Raw genomic sequence first — 15,043 nt, 5'->3', positions numbered from 1 at the left:
TTAGTTAGAGTTTTTAGGAACCCAGCATAGCTTGGGTTCCTTACTTGGAATCAAATCACTTTTCTTTACCCATTTAGTTTTGGTGAATTCGATGTTCTTTTCCAAGCCCCTTTGGTTCTTAGGGCAGGATACTCTATAATGACCGATTAGACCACAGAAGGTGCATACTATGTCACTGTATAGATCTACTCTGGTTTTTCTAGGATGATGCTTTTTGTGGTTAAAACCTAAACCTTCTGTGCGTTTGGTTCTAGCTTCTTCTATCCATTTTGGTGTTACCTCTATTCTGTGTCTGGTCTTTTTAGCCAATTCACTTTCTAGATGGGTCTTTTCTTGGTGAATTTTTACTAGTTCTAACTGAGCTTTTTCTAGTTCTGTTTTATAGAGGTTCTTGGTTTTGGCTATTTCTAGGTCAATCAGATCTTGTTTTAGCCAGGAGTTTTCATTGCGTAAGGCTTCACACATTTCTTTTATATGAAGGTTCTGATCGAAGAGTTTAAAGAAGCGATTGTCAATATCTAAGTTTGAGTTTCTGGTCCATTCTAACTCCTTTGTGAGTTTATTGACATTGTCTTGGTGTTTTCTGTCTGAGTCTAGTTTTTCTTTTAGGAGATCCTCATAGTCACTAGTGAGACATGAAAGTAAGTCAAACAATTCTACTTTAGACATGGATTCAAGTCTACTTTTAATATGAACAAGACTTGCCTGGAATTTGTCAGATTCTGAGTCTGATTCGTCTTCTTCATGTTCAGCTACAAGACACAGGTGAGCAATTTCTTCGTTGGGCTGTTCCTGTTCCTCGTCAGAAGAAGTATCTCCCCATGCAGCAATTATGGCTTTTCTTACCTCAGTTTTGGAAAAGGAGTTTCTGTTGTCTTTGAATCTGTCTTTTGTTGTTTCCTTTCCTTTTCCTCGTTCTTGATCCCATAGGGGACATTCCCTAATGCGATGTTCCAAGTTTCCACACTTATGGCATCCAGTATCGGTTTTAGAGAACTTTCGATTTGGTTTACTTCTGTGTTCCACATCTTTGTAGTTCCTAAACATTCTTCTGAACCTCCTAGCAAACAGAGCTGTCTCTTCATCTTCTTCAGAGTTTTCATCATTTTCGGTTTTTAGAGCAAGAGCCCTATTTTTGGTATTCTCTGAAGGTCGTGCGTTCAATTGCAGTTCATGAGTTAGGAGAGATCCAGCCAGTTGTTCCAGGTTAAACTTGGTGAAGTCTTTAGTTTCCTGGAGGGCTGTGACTCTAGCCATCCAGGGATCTTGTGGTAGACTTCTTAGGACCTTCCTGACTTGTTCCTCAGGAGTTATGATTTTGCCAAGAGAATTTAGTTCATTGATAATGTTTGTGAAGCGAGTGATCATGTCTTGAATCGTTTCAGATGGCTTCATGGTGAACAGCTCGTATTGATGCATTAAGAGATCAATCTTCGATCTCTTAACTTCGTTTGTTCCTTCATGAGTAACCTGAAGCAGATCCCAAATCTGCTTCGCGTTCTTGCAGCCCATTACTCTGTTGTGTTCATTTGGACCTAGTCCACAATGAAGGATTTTGACAGCCATGGCATTGAGTTCAAGCTTTTCATAGTCGGCTTTGTCAAATTCAGCAACAGGTTTGGGAACAGTTTCCCCAGAGGTATTCAGCTTAGTGACTTGGAAGTCTCCTACTTCAATCACTCTCCATACTTGATAGTCTTCAGCCTTAATGAAAATCTCCATCCTGTTTCTCCAGTAGGAATAGTATTTGCCACTAAACATTGGAGGTCGTTGTGTTGAGTATCCCTCTTCTAGTTTCTCCGTAGTGTTCATAGCTTCAGAATCGTTTTTCCCGTCAACGTTACCTGCAGTTTAAAGGGTTCTGGCTCTGATACCAATTGTTAGTTTTACAGAGTTCCTCAAGAGGGGGGGTGAATTGATATTTTACGTATTTATAAAAATTAAACTACTAGGAGCAGATATAGTAAAATATGCAAGCAAGATTTAGCGTGGAAAACTCTCTAGGCCCAATAGAGAGGAAAAAACCACGGCCCCTTTGGGGACTTAAACACTTTCACTAATTAGGCAAAACAACTCAGTTTCTTTACCAACCTAATCTACTCGGCCCACAATCTGCCAATCGCCTCTGATTGCAGATGACTAGGAACAACCCTCTTTGTTCCTTCCCTAATGGAAACAGTCCCTCAACTGTTCCTACTCACTGATCTCTCATGAGATCTTCTCTCTTGCTCAAGTAAGCCTGACTCAGGCTTATCATACAATAACTCAACACTTTAATCAAACGAATAAGAATTAGTTAACTACTAACAGACGATATAAGACCAAGTAACAAATACTGCTCTATATGGGAACAGGAACATACTTCTTTAAAGATTAAGACTTTAAGGGTGATACCTGAAAGCTTCCGGTTCATGAAAATAAGTCTGATAAAAAGTTTCACAAAGAACATAGGTTGTATTTATAAGAATCTAAGTGTTTACCCTAGATTCAAATCCAACACAGTTTAGGACTCTTTTTAATAGATAGATTTTCGCAAATACTACTTCAAACGTGTTTAGGTAAAATCAATCTTTTCGTATTTGAGAGTTATATGTTAACTCAAATTCAAGAGTATAACTTCAAACAAAATTGTAAAATCAGTTTAAAAACTTTGACGTTTATCTTTTTGTAAAATTAAAACTGATTTATTTCGTTTTACGATATAACTAGGACTCTTCAAAATACTCTGTTCCCATACTAAGCTTGTACTAAATTACGCTGGTCTTATACCTTTCGACACTTATAGAATTTGCTTGGTTTGATCCTTGATTTAATCTTGCCACGTACTTTGAACTTGATTACTTCATAGCTCCCTAGCTTGCTTCGGTTTTGCATTTGTTCTTCTTAGATATTAACCTGTTCCTGACATTCTCCAAAACGAACCATTAGTAGAAGGTAAGCTTGTCATCATCAAAACCAGGAATCAACACACATATTTTTCATAAGGCTAAAAAAGGTAAAAATATTATGGCTTTGAAATTGGATGTATCCAAAGCGTATGATAGTCTAGAGTGGGCCTTCAATATTAGAGACACGTTGATTAGTTATAATTTCCCAACTTCGCTCGTGAAGCTTATTATGTGTTGTATTACAACCCAAAAGATTTCAGTTTTATGGAATGGAGAGATCACAGATGAGTTTAAGCCCTCTAGAGGGATTCGACAAGGTGACCCGTTATCTTCGTACATTTTCGTCTTATGTTTAGATAGGTTATCTATGCTCATTGAAGACCAAGTTGCTAATGGGAAGTGGAAGTCTATTAAAGTGTCCAAGAACGTCTCCATTTCTCATGTATTTTATGCTGATGACGTTTTTCTTTTTGGTAATGCCACTAATTCTAATATGGACAATATAATGAGCACTATCACTCAATTTAGTAAATGGTCAGGTTTAAAGGTCAACATGAAAAAGTCTTGCATCGTGTTTCCCAATAAATTGTGTCACACAATTAGACATATGTTAGCTGATCCTCATGGACTTCGTACTAGTACCTGTTTTGGAAAATACCTAGGAGTTGACATTCGACCACATAAGTTAAAAATCAGTAACTATTTTGGGCTTCTTGATAAAACATTGGATAGAATTAAGGGATGGCAGTCAAGACTTTTAAATATGGCGGGAGGTTGTACTTTAATCAAATCTGTTTTAAATACGTATCCGCTTTATAATATGCAAACAAACATGCTGCCAATAACAATTTTAAATATATTTGATAAAGCGTGTAGGAAATTTTTGTGGAACAAAGTTGACAGGACTAGATATTTAGCACGGTTATCTTGGGATAAAGTAACTGCCCCAATGGTGTTAGGGGGTTTGGGAATTAGAAAACTCAGAGAATGGAATGTAACGTTCATGGCTAAGTTGGGATGGAAATTATTAACTTGTCCAAATAAGTTATGGGTTCAAATCCTGAGAGACCGATACTTAAAAAATAGTGATTTCTTCAATAACGTTCCCAGATCTAGTCAATCCCCCATTTGGAGGGATATTTTAAGAGGGCGAAAACTACTAGAGAAAGGATTAATTATCAGAATTGGGGATGGAAAGACGACTTCCTTTTGGTTTCATCATTGGGTGGGGTCAGGACCTATTTATAAACTGTTAAATATGGATGTCCCTGATTCAGTTGCTCACCTCTATGTTTGTGACCTAATAAAAAATGGTAAGTGAAGTTTGGATAGAATCCAAAACCTACTTCCAGAATCCTTAGTAAGAGATATTTTGGCAACCCCTTTGGCAAATTTCTTCCAAACCAGTGACTATATTCGATGGACAGGTTCAGATGATGGGAAGTTTAACATTAAATCAGCCTACTCAATGTTAATCTCTCATCCGCATTATCCAATCCTGAATTTGAATAGCATTTCTTGGAAATCTTTATGGAAAATTCGAGTTCCATTTAAATATAGAATGTTGTTGTGGAACTACATTCATCAAATCTTGCCTGTGGCTGATTCCTTATCCCACCACATTCCCTCCATTTCTCCTCTTTGTGCTCGTTGTTTTTCATATACGGAGGATCATTTACATTTGTTTAGGGACTGCTGGGAAGCAAGTATCTTGTGGAATTTCATTTTCCAGCACCTTAGGAATATAAAAGGAATGGATTTAAAAAGTTTTTTCAGTCTTGGTTGGTATGATTGGATGTCTTTTAATTTATCCTTAAACATGGAATGGAAAGTGGTATTCGCTATGGCAATTTGGCATGTTTGGAAAGCCAAAAATAGAGCGGTTTTTGATCAAAAAAGATCAAACCTTTCTCTGTTTTCAATGCTTTATGTGTAGATTATATGGGAACTAACAGAATCATGCAGGGCAAGGGACCAGGGAATTTTTTACAGCGAAGCCCAGCTTGGAGGCCACCAGCTCAGGGAGCATTAAAGTTGAATATTGATGGGAGCTGGCAGGCTAAGGATATAGCTGGAGGTGGAGGAGTTTTCAGGAGTGAAACGGGAAGCTGGCTCATAGGTTTTGTTAGCAAATATAACGTTGTCACTCCTTTGGCTGCTGAACTTTATGCACTAAGGGAAGGTATTCAAATGGCAGTGGACTACGATGTCAAAGAATTGGAAGTGGAAACTGATGCAGAGCTTTTAATTAAATTGTTGGGTGCAATCAACGATCAGTATCATCATGAGCTAGCACCAGTTCTTAAGGATGTGGCATGTTTGATGACTCGATTTAACACTTTTAATATAGCCCATCTTCCACGCATGTACAATAAGCTGGCACATTCAATGGCACAATATGTAATCTAGGTAAAAACTAGGTCGTTACTAGTCTCTCCTAATCAAATAAAAAATCTAAACTAACCACTAAACACAAGTAAAGCGGCAAGTAAGGGTCGAAATCCACAAGGACTAAGGTGCGCTAATTTATGCTAATCAAACAACAAGCTAGGTCAGAATAGGGTTGGAAAATTCAACTAACTAACTAATGAAGGAAATAATGCCCTTGGTCCAAGTATGCATTCAATGTTAAGTCTAATAAATGCGGTTCAGTATTAATTAACAAGTTAATAAATCAGTGAGATCAAGTGAGCTGAATGCCTAGCTAGAGGCCGCTTCAGTTCAAGTGGAATTAATGATATTAATCCACAGCTTACTCTTGACTGAACCCGTAGGGTCACACAAATAGTACGTAAACGGATCAAGTATTTAATGGCATTAAATACTCCATCTATGGATATTCGGAATCGACGGATCTTGGTTTCAGTGGGAGCTGAGATCGTCACAGGCAAGAAAAGAATACTCCGGAAACGATGATATTGCCGGAAACAGAAATATGGATCGTATCGGAAATATAAATATTATCCAAGTCGTAGATGTTGCCGGAAACGGAAACATGGTACGTATCGCAAAATATTATCGGAAATGGAAATATTGCCGGAATCGGAAATATTGCCGGAAACGGAAATATTGTCAGAATCGGAAATATTATCGGAATCGGAAAATAATTCCGGAAACGGAAATATTAAATATTTGTTCGAAACGGAAATTAATTCCGGAACCGGAAATATTAAATATTGTTCGTATCGGAAATGAATTCCGGAATCGAGAATTTAATCGGAAGCGTATCGTACGAATTAGCATCGGACGAGGTCTGCCAGACGAAGGCCCAGCACGAAGCCGGGCCATCGCCCAGCAAGCCAAGCGCAACAACCACACGCCAAGCATACGACCAGGCCCAGCACAAAAGCCAGGCCCAGCCGTAGCTTGGGCGCGCGCGCGGACGAGGCTGCGACAGTGGGCCTTGCGCTGTGCGCTCGGCGTGGGCCGCAAGGCCTGCGTGCGGTGCTTGTGCGCCACTCGTGTGTGTTACTCGGAATCCTAAGGCTACCGGGATTCGTAATATGATTAAATCTAATCCTAATAGATAAACTCTGTTTAATTAGAATCCTAGTAGGGTTATAATTAAATAGATTTGTATTCTAATAGGATTATAATTCCTTTCCATAAACTCTATAAATAAGTGCCTAGGGTCACATATTTACAACGAGTTTTTAAGTATTCAAAGTGAGTTTTTGAGAGAAAAATTCAGTCACACATTTGCCTAAAAGTGCCGAAAATAATAGTACCTTAAGGGCGATTCTAGTTGGTCAATCTTAAGGCGGATCCGGACGTGCTGTGGACTATCTACGGAGGGACGACACTTGGAGTCCTAAAGACTTGTTCTTGTTCGGTTCGGGCGCAGCTAGGGAAGGCACGCAACAAAGAGTATGCATCTAAACTATGCTAAATGATTATGTGTAAATAATATGTATTCCTGGCTTAATGGTTGTTTCCGCATGATTTATGAATTGTCATATGTATCATAACCTAACAGTGGTATCACGAGCCTCTTATTATTTTCATAATCTAAATTGCATGAACATGGTTAAATATTACAAATTTGCAAGAATTAAAAGGGGTGATTAATTTTCGTAATTGTTAATTAATTGCAAATTGCGTTTATTTAATTATACGTACGCAGTTTTTCGGCAGTTTCTTCGTTACTCATCCAAATCGAGTGATTTTTGTGTCAATTCCGCATGCCGAACCCAGAATTCTCAAATTCGAAGCCTAACTATGACTTTTCGAAGGTTTTAGTATTTCGAATGCAAAATTTCGTAAATTTAAGATGTTAAATTAAATATTTGCGATTCTTGTTGATAAATCTTGAATTTTTGATTGACCTACTGTATATGTTTAACAAGTTTGAATGCCTAGCCTTGTTAATTATGCGATCTAATTTGTAATTATGATTAATTTGTTGAAAATTAGAATAATTTAGAATTAATTTGATTTTCATAATTAATTATAATTTAATTAGATACCTATGATTAAAAACCACCATAAAAATTGTAAATTTATGATAAATTTTAAATTTTTTATGACCTAGACTTGAATCCATGTTAATCGGAAATCAATTGAATAATAAATTTTCGATTTTTTCGCCCTAAAATTATGAAATTAATATTATTTATTAATTTGTCATTAATTTTAAATATAAATTTTTTAAATTTTATGCGATTCGCTCATATAACTTGCACGCACAAAGCAATGGACGCTACGTGTTACCCTTAAGGGGTGTTGTATAGTGCGGGCATGTGACGACGGGCAAGGGAGCTCGTCGCCCATGCGGCACGAATGCAATGAGCAAGGCCATGGTGCACGAGCACAAGGCAGCAGCCCTGCCTTGTGTCGTGGGCTATGAGCAATGGACGAATGGGCATGGGCGAAGCCAAGGCACGGCAGTCGCGTGTGGGCAGCAAGCGAGCTGCGCCACAGCGCGCACTGCCTCGCGCAAAGCGTGCGGAGCCTCGCGCGAAGCGAGCGCAAGCTCGCGTGCCACGAGTGCAAGCTCGCGTACCACGAGTGCTCCGCCCAGCGTCGATGCCTCGCATAGCGAGCGATGGCTCGCAGCATCGAGCGCTGGCAAGCGCTCGCACAGCGAGCGTTGGCTCGCATGCAGCGAGCGCTGGCGAGCGCTGGCGAGCGAGCGATGGCTCGCGTGCATCGAGCGCTGGCGCGCGCGCAGCGAGCACCAGCTCGCATGAGGCCTTGCGAAGGAAAGCAGCAGCAGCGATGCGACGCAGCGCATGGGCTGCGCGCACATGGCCAGCGATGGCTGTGTGTGCGTGTGGCCCATGGGCGTGCGTTGCGTGGGGTTGTTGCGTTGCGATTGGATCGTTTTGAAATTTTAATTTGAAATTTTCAGTTTACGTAATTTTAATTAATTTTAAAATTAATAATTTAAATTATTTTCTTGGATTTTAATTTGGAATATTGTAATTATAATAAATTTTATTTATTCTAATTATTTTACTAAAATTAAAATCATGAATTAATTTAAATACGACTGAAATTAAATTAAACTTTTTGGATTCAATTATAAATTTATATGAGCTTTAAATTTTAATTAAATTTGTATGTTTCCGGTTATACTAGAAATACATTTTTATGTTTAAAATTAGTAAAGCATATGAATTTATTGGTTTAAGTGGGAGCCCTTTTAGTCATAAACTCTTGATTAGGTCTACAAATCCTTAAGGTTAAAACAACTTGATTAGAATTAATAAGGACTGAATAATTGGTAGATTATTGGTGCCCTTGATTAATTGCTGCAAATGTTTACGTGATGCATAATGTGTTTTACTAACCAGCTATGTGGGCCATTCATGATAATGAATGGGTGAATGGTATATATTGTATATGTACTAATTTGCAGGTTATGAAGTGACTAGTATGGCCCAAATAGATAGAAAATATGGTATGCGTACCATTAACTTGAATGTAATTGGTCTAAAGTACCAAAGTTGTTTTTCAATTCAAATATGGTCTGCGTACCATCAAATAGTTGTAATTAGTTTTAATTATAGCTTATCCTATTTGAAGAAAATGGTGCCTCCCACGGAGATTTTCAAGACGGACTTTGAAGTTAAAGCTTCAAGATGAAGTCAGGCCATACTAGATCACATTTATCTTATGCATGTTTTAAGTTATTTATTGCTTTTAAATATGTCTTAAAATGCATGAGATCAAAAGCTTGATTATGTTGCATGATTAAGGATTTTAGTTCACTTAAAATCTAACCAACATAGTAAGAGCCTTAAGTTCCAAACTTAAAAATTGAGTTAAAAGGTGCCATGCCAAAATATACACTTGCTTGGATATCCTTTACATCAATCTAGTAATAGTTTTCGCTCAGCGAGGTGTTACTTATTGGTCCTAAAGGGGCAAGGTACACAAATAATTGTGAGTACATGTTAGTTTTGGTGAAACTCAACGATATAAGTAAGGAGTCCTTTTATGTCGTGGCAAAATCGATAGGTTTACCTAATAAGTTCTTAGACGTACCTATCAACCAAGAATAGTTTCTAGACTATTAGCAAAAGGCTTTTGCTTACCTAAAATGTTTTAGAATTGAGTCGACAAACTGTGCTTAATTCTTCAATGGTTTTAGGGTCTTGGAATCATTTTATTCAAACCTGCCGGAACACATCATTCGAATAAAATGCTAATGACTTGTTTAAATTGCATGATTGCTTTCATTTTCAAGTTATTATTCATGATAAATGTTTAGACTTTGCATGCTTCAATGTACGTTTTGATTATTGTTTATAATTAAATATCTTGCACTGCGGTAAATCCTTTTAGAAAGGTAACAGTAAATTTCCTCGATTGATAGTGAATTCAAGAACGATTCACGGAAATGAGAGAAAATGAGCAATTTAAAATGTACGTTTCTTTTAGCGACTTTTATGGTTGTTTTCGAATATCAAAATCGAATGGCAAACCAATTGGTGCTTGTGAATTCAAAATACACTGTAGTTTTGAGATCATAAAGCATTGAGCTTAAAACGCTCAGCTTTACCAATGGTTAACAACCTAATATCTTTGTCCATTTAATTCTCGAATGAGTCTAGTCCCTAGACATTCGAATAGATCGATGCTTAGAGAACTTTAGAAGCTTCTGGTAAGATCATCTAGTTGAAACAGAATGTTCAACATAAATTAAATGGAAAGAACCTTGTTTGTGACATTGGACATGTCTAACAAAGTATAAAAGTCAACATTAAAGAATTCAATTCTTAAGGCTATAAGAAAGGGTACAAGAAATAGGAAAACAAAGGAACAGATGAAAGGAATTTACAATCCCGTTTCTACCTGTAAGTTTATGTTTAAAGAAAAGTGACCTAACAATCAAACTTCCTTGGTATCATATACCGCTTGAGGTTCTTACTTCGGTAATAACTCAAACAATGGAAGCTAGGATACACTAATGACCTACAAGTGGGAAATGAAGCATGGCAATGCTACATTAGTTGTAGGGTCATCTAGTTTGTTTTAAGTCCTTTCAAAGGCTGGAACTTAATGGCTATTTTGTTCCATAATCAACATACCTAAATTTCTGTTTTCAAACACAGAAAGACTCACATTCAAGAAAAACAAAAAACAATGTTTGTTAGTTTATTTGAATGAAATGGTCAATTACAGGTTGAGTCAATATGCTTGATTTAAACAAACAACTCTTTAAAGAACTTTACTAGGTTCAAATCAACCCCTTGATTTGAGTTCCACTAATCTTTGGCATTGTTGCTTAGACCATATCAACAAGTTAACATTCAAAAGCTCTATTTTGATGGACTTTTGAAAGTTGATTGATTTCTAGATCATTTTAAGACAACTAGTCTTACTTGTTGAAAGTAACAAAAGATATGAACTATTGTTAGAACGCCTAGACAATAGAGTTCAAAGCTAAAGAAAGATTTTATGACTTTATTATTTCACATGGATTTGAGTGAATATAGGTTTACTTACTAAAATGTGATATAAGTTGAATCTGTTTGGCTAGTTCAAAGATTCAGAAATATAAAATCCACTTCGCAAGAAATCATAAAGATCTAGGTTAGATCATGTTGATGATTACTTGAGACCAAATATGATCATCAATGATTGTGTGTTGTAATTTCACAATCTAGGTCCATAAGATATGGCATATCTTAGTTGGAATAATCGAAGTCAATTAGTACTTGATTCGATTAATGATGAATCATAAAGACTTTTCCTATAATTTCTTAAACAAAATGCTCAACTACCACCAAACTAAACCAAATTCGTCAAAGCTATTGAAAAGAAATTTCAGAATAACTTTTCATAAAATATATCTAGAGAGTTGCAAAACTCAGTGGGAGCTTAGTGTTTGTCATTCGACAAACTAAGGCCCAAGTATAGATATATGTTTCATTGTGATTTATTCAAATGAGGCACAAGGGTATTGTTTCTACCACGAATTTTGAGAACATAATGTTTGTTTGCTCGAAATAATGTCCTTTTGGAGATTCGTTTCCAAAATGACAAGTGGGAGAAAATAGACCTCGAAAGTCTTCGAGGCGAACAACAAACATAAACGGACATTCCGGAGGCTTTTTCGAAGTGCTTCAGAAAATCCGAACTTATTCTTTAAGGACTTTAGAAGTGGCTTTAAAGAATAGACATCTCTTAGAAGACTTTCCAAGTGCTTCAAGGAGAACAGAATATTCAAAGGACTTTCAAGTGGCTATTGATATTCTATTGTTTGATGTTCTATACCCTAGTAGGCATAGAGTTCAAGTCACTGGAACTATGAGATTCTTCTATTAGATAGTGAAGAAACATGGAGTTCAGGTCATTGAAGCTATGCGATTCTTCCATTAGATAGTGAAGAAACCTACAACTTACAGTCAAACTATTAATGAGTTTGTAACCTGTAAGAAAGCTATGACGAAACCCAGATTCCCTAAAATGGTTAGAGGCCATATATAGACTCAAATGTTTTAGATGGTTAAAGGCCATAAAACATAACCAATGTTTTGATGACAAAATTGAAATTTTGTTGATTTGCAAGAATAGTTTCACACCTATTGGTTGCAAGTTTGTTTTAAGGATAAAAACCATCAAACATGGAATTGTGTTCACACACAAAGCTAAATTAGTTGCTAAAGGTTACAAGCAAATTCATGGCATGGATTGTGTTGAAACCTCATGCATAATCGTAATGCTCAAGTCTATAATTCAAGCAATGATTGCATATTGGTACATATGACAACTGGATGACAAAACGTATTCCTCAGTCAAATGTTGGAAGAAACTATGTACATGGTATGTCATAGGATTTGTGGATCCAAATAATGCTTGAAATGAATGTTAGCTTATGAAATCTAAGTATAGATTTAAGCAAGCAATTGGGAATTGGAATTGTATTTTAGTGAAACTAATAAGTATTTTAGTTTCATAAAATGTACATGATTCTTATAGATATATAAGAAGTTTAGTGGGAGTACATAAAAACTTGATTGGTCCTGTGTGCATCACACACATATCTCTCTATTGTGAAATAACATTCAAATGCTAATGACTTAGATTTGAAATTATTCATCAATGATGGACCAAGGAGAAACTTAGTACATACTGGGTATTAAGATCTATTTACAAAGATCTTATGATATTGTTTTGGATTAAGTAATGGCATTTACTAAATCAAACACGAAAGACTCCATTGGAGATATTCGACCCATATGAATAAATCTTAGTAATGAATGTTTGAACTATGTATAAGCATTTACTAAGTTAAAACATCAAAGAATCTAATGAGATTCTTCACCTATATTATATGTCAAAGAATTTAGTTGGATTCAGTATCTACTGTAACTGAATGAGCTAAAGTTACATGAATAGAACTCAATTGGGAATTATTCTGCAAAAGAATTTATCATGTATATAATATAATATGAGGATCGCCAAAAACGTATCGTATGACTTTAGGCATGACGAACATATACCAATCTCTATTGATCTAAGTGAAGATCAACTAGATTGAGATCAAGAACACTTATGGTACTTGAAAAGGTACATAGGAATAGTTCTTGATTCAAGGAAATAAAGATATGCTAAATATTGATGCTACACGCATAAACACTGGCAAAGGATCAAGCAAGACCCTTTGGAGTTAACCATTGACAAGGACGAGCTAAAGAGCATCGTGTTTTGAAATGGCAACATGGATTGAAGACCATGAGTTGTTGCGTGGGAAATTAAAATAATAATTTCTATGTTCTAATATATAGTTGGAGAGTCTTCCACATATCTGTGAACTGCTTGGATAAGTAGATCCAAACAAAGCATCACTAGCAACCTATACAGTTGAAGTAAAAGTACTTATTGCCTAAGAAGCAATAAAATAGAGTTGTTTAAATTAAAGAGTTCTTCATTGAACTTGGGAAGATCACATGTCTGTTGACTTAATGGTTCTTCATTGCAAAATGCGTAGAACCACTAATGTAGCAAGAAAGACTAGATCACAAAATAAACATACTCAAACGTTCTTATCATCATATCTCGAAGAACATTCGATGAAAAGGATGTTAAGATTGGCAAAGCGTGATAACTAAACCTATGCAACAAGTGAGAAGCAACACTCACGTTGTAGCACTGGAAATCAAGCATAGCTTTGAATTCCATGAATTGTTTTAAAGATGGGTTTGAGGCCCATGGTTGTAAAACATTAGGGGTTGAACATTTATCATATATGAAATGTATTTTCATATTCCATTTAATCTTGGTTTAGTATTAAATGATGAGTCCCTTCAATTTGACGATATATTCAAGATAGACTGTCAGGACCAGTCCTGTGACTAAGAAATGTCTATCAAGTGAACTTAAATGTCAAAGGTTGAAAATGGTCCCTAGTCGGAGTTTTCTATAAAATTGGACGCATAGAAAACGTTAGACGATTAGAATGCAAGATGACTAGTAGTTCTGTTTCTTGAACTATGTGGACATGGCAATGTCATAATCCTTTGCATAGATACTTACTTTGGGAAGACTAGTATCGGACAAGACCTATGAAACTTTACTGTAAGAGATGAAAATCTGTCATAAGTAAATTTCATTAAAATTATTAGACACTAAATCCTCAATACCTGAGTGATTTGAGATTACTTGTTTGAGAACTGGTTGCTTTGACGTTGACCAACCGTTGCACCGTAAAAGGAGGCTATAAAGGCAACGCTCAGGTAATCACCTATCAAACGAAGTCTAATCTCAAGATCGCAAGATTGGGATTGTCCTCCCATAAATCGGGATGAGATGCTTAAAAGTTGTACAAGGCCACTCGGAGAGCTAGAAACTGTGAAATGCATGGCCGTGCTCGGATGAATCATAGGCTATGAATATCTGTTTATTTGATCAGTTGAACTCTGAAACCGAGGAACACCTCTGGACATAATAAGGATGACAACTCTTACCTTATGTTCAAGAGCAAGCATCGAGCGACAAAGGAATTAGGAAATGCACACTTATCCCTAAGGACAAGTGGGAGACTGAAGGAAATAATGCCCTTGGTCCAAGTATGCATTCAATGTTAAGTCTAATAAATGCGGTTCAGTATTAATTAACAAGTTAATAAATCAGTGAGATCAAATGAGCTGAATGCCTAGCTAGAGGCCACTTCAGTTCAAGTGGAATTAATGATATTAATCCACAGCTTACTCTTGACTGAACCCGTAGGGTCACACAAATAGTACGTAAACGGATCAAGTATTTAATGGCATTAAATACTCCATCTATGGATATTCGGAATCGACGGATCTTGGTTTCAGTGGGAGCTGAGATCGTCACAGGCAAGAAAAGAATACTCCGGAAACGATGATATTGCCGGAAACGGAAATATGGATCGTATCGGAAATATAAATATTATCCAAGTCGTAGATGTTGCCGGAAACGGAAACATGGTACGTATCGGAAAATATTATCGGAAATGGAAATATTGCCGGAATCGGAAATATTGCCGGAAACGGAAATATTGTCAGAATCGGAAATATTATCGGAATCGGAAAATAATTCCGGAAACGGAAATATTAAATATTTGTTCGAAACGGAAATTAATTCCGGAACCGGAAATATTAAATATTGTTCGTATCGGAAATGAATTTCGGAATCGAGAATTTAATCGGAAGCGTATCGTACGAATTAGCATCGGACGA

The 15,043-nt window shown here is 36.5% G+C and overlaps 1 protein-coding gene across 1 annotated transcript; it reads right to left on the bottom strand.

Annotated features, from left to right (window-relative positions):
• Window positions 1-2,947, bottom strand: LOC130469857 (uncharacterized). The gene is made up of 3 exons (XM_056839369.1): window positions 2,896-2,947; window positions 1,561-1,844; window positions 1-1,470 (listed from the first exon to the last, which is right to left on the bottom strand). The coding sequence occupies exons 1-3, from the start codon at window positions 2,945-2,947 to the stop codon at window positions 1-3; spliced, it is 1,806 nt and encodes a 601-aa protein (XP_056695347.1).
• Window positions 2,948-15,043: the final 12,096 nt, after the last annotated feature.

Source organism: Spinacia oleracea, chromosome 3 (genome assembly GCF_020520425.1).
Source record: "Spinacia oleracea cultivar Varoflay chromosome 3, BTI_SOV_V1, whole genome shotgun sequence".
Taxonomy (NCBI): domain Eukaryota; kingdom Viridiplantae; phylum Streptophyta; class Magnoliopsida; order Caryophyllales; family Amaranthaceae; genus Spinacia; species Spinacia oleracea.
This window is presented reverse-complemented; position numbering and strand designations above follow the sequence as displayed.

Coding starts and splice junctions, on each gene's coding strand:
- LOC130469857 (XM_056839369.1), bottom strand. CDS start 2,947: ATGACAAGCTTACCTTCTACTAATGGTTCGTTTTGGAGAATGTCAGGA. Junction 1,845..2,895: donor TTGGAGAATGTCAGGAACAG/GTTAATATCTAA, acceptor TTTAAACTGCAG/GTAACGTTGACGGGAAAAAC. Junction 1,471..1,560: donor TTGAACTCAATGCCATGGCT/GTCAAAATCCTT, acceptor GATCTGCTTCAG/GTTACTCATGAAGGAACAAA.